This window comes from Erithacus rubecula (genome assembly GCF_903797595.1).
Source record: "Erithacus rubecula genome assembly, chromosome: 8".
In the NCBI taxonomy this organism is placed as follows: Eukaryota; Metazoa; Chordata; class Aves; order Passeriformes; family Muscicapidae; genus Erithacus; species Erithacus rubecula.
The window spans coordinates 35,302,109-35,312,678 of NC_136659.1; the positions used below are offsets into that span (position 1 = coordinate 35,302,109).

The following is a 10,570-nucleotide window of genomic DNA, read 5'->3' on the forward strand; positions in this document are numbered from 1 at the left end:
TTGCCTCAGGGTTATCATGGACCGAATATCCACAGAACACGATCCTGTCTTGAGGCAGATTGACCCAGAAATGTTGAACAGTTTCTCAAGCTCTTCCCAGACTTTAGACTTTTCTTCTAATTTTTCACGGACCAATGCTTCCAATAAACATTGTGAAAACAGACTGTCCCTTCCTGAAATCCTAAGCAATATCAGATCATGTCGACTGCAGTGTTTCCAGCCCAGGCTACTCAATCTCCAGGACAGTGATAGTGAAGAATGTACCTCAAGGAAAGCAGGGCAGACTGTGAATAATAAAAGAGTCTCTGCAGCATCTGTAGCTTTATTGAACACCAGCAAGAATGGCATATCAGGTAGGCAAGGATTTGACTCCTTCTGGGATTTAAAATGCTGAATTTTGGGGGTTTTCTTTGTGACTGGAATGATGAGATCTTCAGCACTTCACCTGGACTACAACATGACTGTTTCATATTTCTGAGACACACAGAAACTTCCCACAAACACTTCTTCCTCCTGCTTTGCTTCCATTAGAATTTGAAATGCTGGATTCAAACATTATTCAAAGCAGGGATTTTGCCCATATGAAGAATTGTTGAGGTCTAATTAACTCTTAATGGCACTAATTGGTCTAACCTTGTTTAAGGATAGAAGAATGCTCATTGTGAATGCAAAACAAATCTGGTGGTTTCTTGGGGAGGGTGGGTGTGGCTCATTTTTGTTGGCAGTTTTCATTTTTGACTCAAGTTTAGGAAGTTCCTAAGTGCCCTGAGCTGGCATGAAAAAGTCTGGAAATGGTAAAAATGTTGATAGTGGAAGCATCCAGTGATGAGAAACTTGCTTTAAACTTCAATTGAGCAGTGCTTGAATTTTGCATCACTTTCTCCATGACCTAGAGTTGTAATGGCTCAAATTTTACCACTGTCATTTTTTTATAATCATAAGGGAGTGATAATGATGTGATTCTCTAAAAATCTGAAAAATTTGAGATCCAGCAAATGAAATCTTCTACAATAGCAAACACCTGAGCATATCCCTGCTCCACCCTGTAAAGCAGGATAATTAAATATAGAACAGACTGACCCTGAGTTCCATCATCTCTGTGGTTATGGAATGCTTCTTCTCTCTCAAAGTTCCAGGAATGGGTATTTATTCTCCAATAATGCATCTCTAGAATTCCTGGGTACTATGAAATTGTTCTGATAGAGGCACAGAATATTTATCCCAGCCCAAATCTTCCCCAGCTCCTCAGTATGGTCACTGTAACCTTTAGATTGTTCTTTGCCATGAAAAGATTGGCACAGGAGCTTTTCCTGCTGCATGAAAAAAACCAGATCAAATGCATTATATTTTATAAAATCATTATTTTTTAAAAGAATCTGAAGGCCTGAGGAATCCCAGCTGGGGCAGAAAGGGGCAGTTCAGTGTGATGGGATTATTGATAAACACCAAGAGCTGGTAAAAAAACAGCTGCAAAATGAATAAAACCAAATCTGATGGATTGAAGCCACTTTTTGGAGGAATAGTAATAAACTTATGGTATAATTTTAGAAATCATCTGAGGAGTACATTTAAATGAAATGGAAATCCCTCAGTAGTTGAAGTAAATCATGCATGGAATTTATGGCTGGGGAGGACCTCTTTTGTCACAGATTTAAATTACAAACCAGATCCTGCAATTCTGGAACAGGATCAGACACAACAGATAACAGAATTCTTCCCCAAGTAACTGAACTAGCAAGAGGCACTGCAGTTGGATTTTTCTCACTAGCAAATAGGGAATAAATTTTAAAAGGACTGGTCAGAGTCTTGTTGTGCATTAAATGAGCACAGGCACTGCCACTGCATTTATTAAAGTCATTCTCTTTGGGAAGTAATTGTTGAAATCAGTTAATTTTACAGCTGATTTGATATTCCCTCCAGAGGAAACTGTGACAGTACTTAAACTGATTATTTTTGTTTTTATTATTTTATTTTAGAGAGAACTGGGAGTTCCTTTAATTTTTAAAAATTTTTTTTTGGTGCACAAGAATATTTCAAATTGCCTCTGTGTTTTATTTTTCCCTGTATTAATAAAGCAACTCTGGTATTTCCTCAAATGCATTTTACAAACAGATTTTTTTATTTTAAAAGTCTGTGACTAGACTTTTCACAATACCTGATGAATTCATGAATCAAGAACCAATTTTTGGAGCTGAATTATTCTCTTGCTCATGTTATAAGCACTGCAAATGGGAAGAGCCTGTCCCTAGAGAGAGGACAACTGCACATGATGCTGTTCCCAGCTGAAGGGTTTTGTTTATGAAACAAACTTTTACTTTTTAGAGATTTCTTTTCCCCAGCCTTAAAACCTTCCAAGGAGAGAGGAGAAGGAAAAGCTGAAGTGATTTTTTTTTTTTTTTTCCCCTGTTGTGGTCAGTTTTTCAGCCCAGTCAGGCTCTGATAAAATAAAAACCTCCTGAAGCTGCAGAGCTCTTAACCCTGACCTCAGAGACTGCCTTGGGACATGGCCAAAATTTGCTTTTTTTTTCCTCCATGACCCTCCAGGTGTTTAATTTGGCAGAAGGAAATGATATTTAATGTGCTAATGAACATCTGCTGGTTTATAACAACATGAACAGCTGAGCTCAGCCTGGCCACTGGATAAATATCTGAAATTCAGGCTAAGGGAATATTGAATTCTGAATTACCTTCCCTGCATCCTGCAATAGAGTATTCCATGACTTTGTGCTCTGTGACAAACTGGGAAGGACAAGAGATTGAAAATATGAAATCTCACCTTCTTCCTCAACAGCTTTTTATAAAACAAACCACATTTTCTGGGATTTGTTACCTCAGAACTTAAAAATAGAAATATCTGTAGTATTCCATAATGCTGTTCTTGGCCCTGGTGCCTCCAGCAGTGCCATGTGTTTGTGAGGGAAGCACATTGAGCTGATTTAACTTGGAATTAAATTCTAGGTAAGAATCTGCAAGAGGAACAGAGTAAAGCTAAATGCAAAATAAACTTAGATTAGAAATTATGATATTGCTGGAGTTTGAGGAGTAATTTTTAAGTAAATGGGTTTTTTAGTGCTCTCCTGACATGGTTGGCACCTGCTTTAATAATTAGCAGTGCAGAAGAAGTTTTAGTTCTAATTTCTAAGCACTCCTAATTCTGGTTTGTCTTCCCAATGGAATTTCATGACAACACTGAGTACTAAAAAATGGTAAATGGAAGAGGGAAACCCTGCAAAAAGGAAAACTCTGTAGCTCAGTGATATTCCTGAGAATCCAGGTGTTTGAGGTGCAGCACAGCTTCAGGCTTGGAAAAATAGAGTTGAGGATAAAGTGTTGAAATATGTTCATGGGAATCTTTGAAAAGTGAATTCTCTCTTTATTTGCTCCTCAGAGAATTCAGTTCTTGGGCTTTAGCATGAAACCCCTGTCAGGCTTTTCATCTTCAGGGGAAAAATATTAAAATCAGCTTTTCTAACTTCACTCCTTTGGGCCTGTGAGATTACTGGGGTGGCATTAACCTGATTCTCAAAAATAAACTTATTGTGGCACACCTAAACTCCTTCTGCATTTCAAACAATAACTGGCAGAGGAAATCTCCCATGGCAGGTGTGTGCTCAGAGTCCTTTCTGCTGATGGGAAAGGGGCTGTAGGAAGGGAAATTATCCAGGAATCCTCTCCCAGTGTTCACTGAGAGAAGTCACCCAGCTCAGCCCAGGCTACTTTGTCCTCACTCTGATTTTTAGGCTGTGCTTCCTTCCTCAAAGCCAGGAAAATCACTTCTCTTAAGCTTTTGCCTAAAGCTACTGGGGATAAAACCACCAAAGCCAGGAAAGGCTTAAAAGCAATGAAAGCTCTGAATTCTTTTGTTACAAATTGATTCCATGAAAGAACACAACAAACAAACACAGCTTGACCTCTCCTTTACATAATCTGTGAAGATTTTAGGTGCATCTGACATGATTTCTGTCCTCTTCAGCCACCTGTTAGCCAGACTCTGCCTTTTCCACCTGTGTGCTGTGTGTAACTGGGGGCTCCTTTCTCTCCCTTAGTCACAGGGGGGATCACAGAGGAGCAGTTCCAGACACACCAACAGCAGTTAGTGCAGATGCAGAGGCAGCAGCTGGCCCAGCTGCAGCAGAAGCAGCAATCTCAGCATTCCTCCCAGCAGCCACATCTGAAAGCACAGGTACTGCTCCTACCCTGCATGTCCTGACACCTCCTGCTCATCTCTCTCCACCAAATGTCACACCCCAGCAAATGTGGGACATGGTAGAAGGAGTTTAAAACACTTTGCTCAGGGGTTTTTGTAATAAATTGGCTGCATTTTATAAGTTGAGTAAGAGACTTTGGGGGTGATTGTGTTACCTGTATCCACAGAATTACCAGTGTAAAATCAGTGTGTGCACTCAGCTCTCCTGTTTTCACTGGTTTTGTCCTCCTGTCTCTAAGTGCTCTGAAGAGACTTTATTAAAATTACCTTCTGAGGTAATCTGTTCTGAACTAAAAATTGGTACCTCTGCATAGAAAAAGAGAGCTTTGCATATTAGCACATTCTGCCTTCTGAAAGAATCCCATTTTTCCTCTGGAGTCCCTTGCCATGGAAAGATGTTTTTCCATTGCACTTAGTTTTCTGTTAGCTTCTTCCCAATAAAATATAAAAGCTGTTGCTGCTGTCTATTACAGGAAAATGTATATTACTTTGAGCATTTTAAATCTAATTGCTTGTGCTGGTTGTCCCCTTCCCCTCAGTGTTTTCTACTTCAATTAATCAGAGATTCTGTGTTGGCAGATACTGATAACATTTTTTTGTAAGTGTAAAGTCACAATGCCAAAATATTTAAACAAAACAAATGAATTTTGGACCTTTAAAACACTTCAAGCTTCTGTGCAAAGTCATTTTCTTAGTTAATATAAATTGAAATTGCAGAATTAATGTTCTTTCCAGTAAGAATGATGAGTCTTTCCAGTAGAAACTGGACTAGCAGAGTGGGGTTCCAGAATGTGCTGGGCAGTTATTCTGTGGCACAAGTCACAGAATGGAGGTACCACAAATGCTGGACATCCCTGAGATCTGCAGCTGCAGAGCATTTGCTGCCTGGAGACAAAACAGAGAGGGTTTAAGCCATGATTGGTTTCTTAGAGGAATAACCAAACTTAGGGAATTCTGTGTGGTTTGGGTTGGAAGGGACCTTAAGGCCTGTCCAGTTCTTGCAGGGACACCTTCCACCATCCCAGGCTGCTCCAAACCCTGTCCAGCCTGGCCTTGGGTACTTCCAGGGGCAGCCACAGCTGCTCTGGGAATTCCAGCCCAGCCAAATAGTATCCCAATATCCATCCCTGCCCTCTGGCAGTGTCCCATTCCCTGTATCCTGTCCCTCCATCCCTTGTCCCCAGCCCCTCTCCAGCTCTCCTGGAGCCCCTTCAGGCCCAGAACCTTCCCCTCTCCAGGCTGAACAGCACACAACCAAAGTGAAGTGCTGAGAACTGGCCTGGCTGCTTTGGGCAGCACTTGTTTAATCTTCATTTGGACACTGATTTCCAGCTTCTCATCACTGCTGACACAGAAATATTCAGATTTGTGGTGCATTAAGTCACGTGTACAAGCTGTATTTATTTATTTCCTTTACTTGTGCCCTGTAGCAGTGCTAAGGTGTATTTTACCTTCTACTTGGATGATTGAGAGCCACCTTTTGCTGTTCCTGCAGGGCTCCAGCACCTCTGACTGCATGTCCAAAACCCTGGATTCAGCCAGTGCCCACTTTGCTGCCTCTGCAGTGGTCAGTGCCCCGGCCCCCGGGCGCAGCGAGGGAGCCAAGGAGCAGAACACCAGCCACAACAATATCAATGGTGTTGTCCAGCCTTCAGGTGAGGAGTCCTCTGAGCTGAGAACATCAGCTGCTCTCAATTGCCAACTGAGCTTATTGCTGATTTCTAAAATATTAGTAAAGAACAACCAAAAAAAAATCTCCCGGTTGTGATTGTTGTAAATATTCTTCTCTGTAGTACTTTGGAGCAGTGGTTTGAATCATGGAACATCCTGAGTTGGAAGGGACCCACAAGGATGATCAGAGTCCAGCAGAAAGGGTTTAGGCATGGTTGTTTTCTTGGAGGAAAACAGCACAGCACAGCCCCAAGAATCCCACCCTGTGCCTGAGAGCCTTGTTCAATACATGTTAAAATGGGCATAAAACCACCAAGTGCTCTTTACCTTGGAAGAGCATGATTTGCTTTTCCTTTGGTAGTCTTTATCTTCTAATAGTCTGTTCTGATCAAAAACCTAAGTGACAGCATTTTAAAACCAATGTGAGTGTGTAATGAAAGAATAAATCAACTGCTTAAAACATTTAAGTACTTTGAGAAGGAAATGGAAAAGTTGATTCATTATTTGGTTGTTACCTCACTTGAATATTCAGCCAAGAATGTACTAACCAACCTTTACTGGCAATTCTTCTGACATCACTGTAAGCCTCAGGTTTCACTGCATTTAGGATTTGTCCCAAAAAGTGCAGCCATGGGCACTCAGTGCCCCCTCCCAGCCCTCCTGTGGTGCTGCTTGTGCTGGTGCTGTCTCCACAATGCCAAGAGGCAAATGGGATTTGGGCTGCCAAGACAAAGAAGAGGCTTTTAAAGTAATTTGTTGTTTTAGCAGCTAATGGTGTGATTAGTTTTATAGACCTTCTGCCAGGCTGGGTTAATGATAATATGAAATGAATAGAGGGAGAAAAAACATGACTGAATAAAATCAATAAACTGGAGCAGTTCCAGCAAAGAGAGGGAGATCTGTGTGTAATTCTCTGAGCTCATATCCAAGAGGAGAGTGCTTTGAGGGTGGAGGATCAGGCACATGGTGAGGCCTTGGAGTGGCTCCCTGGAACAGAAGCTAGACAAGATTAGAATAAAAGTGGGTACACTTCTTTTTACCTTCAATAAGTACACCTTGGGCAGCCAAGGCCTCCCAGGGACTGCCCCCAAAATGGACAAGGGTCAGGAGTTTTTCAGATCATTAAAAGTTTGGTCCATTTGCATGTCAGGGGTTAATCCTCCAATTACAGCTTTAGGTTATGAAATCATATACCCCCAGTTTGCTCTCCCCCAGCTCACTTTTGTTTATATTTTTTGAGGCCTGAGACAGTCAGATCTCCTTGAGTTTCAGGCCTAGAGGGATTGTTCTGTCTGAATAAAAGACTATGGAGTTTTAGAGTTATACACTAAAGCAGCACAGGATCTGAAAAATATAAAAGCTAAATCCTGAGGCATCAATGGGAGTGCTCCATGCTTCAACTTCTGAATTTTTCCATTTTGTGAATCTGTAAAATATGGGCATTAATGACTTACACACTCAAAGGTTAATCTTTGTCTTTTCATCTAAGAAACATCACCTCATTAACACCCCCCCTCCCACCGTTTATTCTACATAACAGGAACCTCCAGAACTTTGTACTCCACCAACATGGCTTTATCATCCAGCCCAGGGATCTCAACTGTACAGCTTGTAAGGACAGTTGGCCACAGCACCACAAACCACTTAATCCCAGCCTTGTGCACGAGCAGCCCCCAGCCCCTGCCCATGAACAATTCCTGCCTGCCCAGCGCCGTGCACCTCAACAGCGTCAGCGTCGTGTCCCCGGTCAACGTCCACATCAACGCACGGACTTCAGCGCCCTCGCCCACTGCCTTAAAACTTGCCACAGTGGCTGCCAGCATGGACAGAGTGCCAAAGGTGACTCCCAGCAGTGCCATCAGCAGTATAGCAAGGTGAGTGGGGACAGGGATCTCCCAAGCAGATCCCGCTGGTGGTTGGAATTGAGGGGTTGTTGGGGGTTGGAGTTGTTGGAGTTGGAATCTGCCCTCGCCTCACTGAGTGTCACCTCAGCACTGCCTCACCTCCCTGGGCAGTTCAGTGCTTGACAGCCCTCCATGGAGGAATCTTCCTGATGTCCCACCTGCCCATCCACAGCTCTGCACTAGAGGGAATCTGTCCCACCTCAGCACCTTCAGCGTGGCCATGGCAAACCACAAGAGCTGATTGTTGCAAATTAACCCCTCAAATAACTCACCCTGCCTTTAGGCATCAGTAGTTTCCACCAACTTCTACTAGATTTGAATTTTAATCATTTTATTTGTCCCTTTCCATGCAGCATTTTCAGGTAGATTCTGTCAAACTCTTCTCATGTTCCCCCTAAATCATTGTGTACCAGTATTGTGAGGTACAGGCTGGCACATGTATTTGTATGTGTTATATATTTATGTAAAACACAAACCAGAAAAGTGCCTTGATCTTGAATCATAATTCATTAATTGTTTAGGTAGGAAATAATCTTTAAAATCATCAAGTCCAACCATTAAGGTATTTATTATCATTAAACAGAAGCACTGTTACTTAGGAAATGCCTAGATGATGTGACAGCAGCTTTGCAGTTGGCAATTTTTCTGAAAATGGCAATATTTGAGCTTTATTTGAAGTCTCTTCTGGATTATATGGTGTTCCAAAAGACAAAATCATGTTTGTGAATTGGTAAAATAAAAAATGGGTGTCAGTAAATGAATAAAAAAAAAAGTGCTAAAGCAGAATGGGCAGGGAATTAACAGCAATACTTGGTGCATTATAACTCAATGCTGAGCTATCATATCTTTGTTCAGAAAACTTTTAGGAATTAATCCCTAATTGTTGAATTCCAGTATTTACTTCCAAATAAGATTTGCAGTGTGTGTGCAACTAAGAAAGGAACGAGTGAAGCTGTGTGAGGAAATGTGACTGTGGATTCCCTCCCTTGCAGAGAGAACCACGAGCCAGAGCGGCTGGGGTTGAACGGCATCGCAGAGACCACAGTGGCCATGGAGGTGACATAACCCCAGGCAGTGTCCCAGCTGTGCTGTGCCCTGGGGCAGCAGACACAGCACCCTGTGGCTGCCACAGAACTCACCCACACCTGAATGGACTCGCGTTATATCGTGTATTAAGTCGATATATAATGTAAATTTTGTAAAATCGGGAAAATCACTACCTTGTAAAATAGTTTATTTGTATCATCAATATTATTTCTGTTACTTGAATAGTAGATATTCATCATCATGCTTTTGCACTTGAATTTGCAACTGAATGGATTAAAAAAAAAAAAAATAATTCTTTAATGGGATCATGAGCATGACATGGGATCCTGCATCACTTGTTTAAACTATTTATTTTGCCATGTTTACATTTTGTATCTTGTACAAATAAATGCAACTTTGTGTCTAAAAAAAAAAAAGTTAAAGATTCATAGCTAGGAAACAAAATTCTTGTAATTTTTTTCTAAAGGAAATGTAAAGTTTTCACTTGGTTCATTTTGTTTCACAATTTGACTAGATGGACTTTTTGGTAAATACTTTAGTGGCATTTCACTGTCAAATATGAAGTTCAAGGCAAAATAGTATTTTCTATTACTGTGCAGGGGAAAGGGATGGATCGATACATGCAAATTTAATGTAGTAACTCACTTTTCCATATATTTTGAATGTATATTTCTATTTATAATACCAGTTTATAAAAAATAATTACACAGGAGAGGAAAAAAAAAATAAATAAAAAATAAACCGACTAGGAAAATTATGCATCTGCCACATCTCCAAATGTGCAGATCTAAAAAAAAAAAATTTCACCTTGATGCCATTTTATCCCAAGACTGCTTATTTTAACCAGCTTTCCAACTGTACCACAAACCACCACATGAAAGGATATTTTACCAGGTATGTATTGCATTCTATATCATTGCAATAACTCATTATTGGATGTCTAGCTATCGAGCCATCCCAGGTGGTGGGGGGGAGGGAGGGAAGGGGATGGGGAGGGAGGGTTGTGGCAAGATTGTCTTTTCAATTTTTGGAGAGTTTTCCTGTGGCTCCAAGGCAAGTAACGGGTTGGAAAAAGTCTGACTGTAAACGTTGGACACCTTGGTAGTGTAGTGTTTTAGTGACTTTTTTTATACGGTTCTTGTACATTAGATACGTGTAGTGGTGTTTCCGAATGTTTGTTTATGCACTAGTTCAGACAACTTTCCCTGTTACTTGTTCTTGATAAGTGAAAACTGCAGGGAAATAAAAATACATATCAAAAGCTGGCCATGGTGCATATGTGGTTCTTTCAGTGTGCAAGCAGGGACTGGGATCCTTTCTTGGATCATCAGCACTTGTTTCCAGATGAGCTGGTGATGCTGTGCCAGGGGAGGGGTGGGCTGGCACCTGGCAGAATGGGGAGTAGTCAGAGGGGCTTGCCCTGCCAGAGAAATGGGATTTCTGCTGGCTTGTTCTCCCCATTTGGATGTTGCTGTGTTATAAATCCCAGGCTCACTGAGGTTGGAAGGAACGTGGAGATGTTGTTTAGTCCAGCCCAACCTCCCAGGAGAATTTTACCTATGCCGTGCAGTCATTGTAATTTCCATCTTAGCTTTCTATATGAAGAACTGTTTTTAATCCAAGCTGTGTTAAAACCTGTTTTGTCTTGCATTGTGCTAGTTAAAAGTCCTGGCAGCTAAAAACACTTGCAGAGCTTCAAATCTCAGAGCTCAGATGTCTGAAATTACCTGTTTTTTCCTTA

The 10,570-nt window shown here is 41.3% G+C and overlaps 1 protein-coding gene across 1 annotated transcript in view; it reads left to right on the plus strand.

Moving 5' to 3' along the window:
- Positions 1–9,787, plus strand: part of EPC2 (enhancer of polycomb homolog 2) — a 32,751-nt gene extending 22,964 nt beyond the window's left edge. The window contains exons 10-14 of the mRNA XM_079310862.1: positions 10–353; positions 4,047–4,183; positions 5,703–5,862; positions 7,419–7,752; positions 8,775–9,787. Of these exons, the coding sequence (XP_079166988.1) occupies positions 10–353; positions 4,047–4,183; positions 5,703–5,862; positions 7,419–7,752; positions 8,775–8,847 (1,048 nt within the window). The 3' untranslated portion in view covers positions 8,848–9,787. The remainder of the gene's footprint in view (positions 1–9; positions 354–4,046; positions 4,184–5,702; positions 5,863–7,418; positions 7,753–8,774) is intronic.
- The last annotated feature ends 783 nt before the right edge of the window (positions 9,788–10,570 follow it).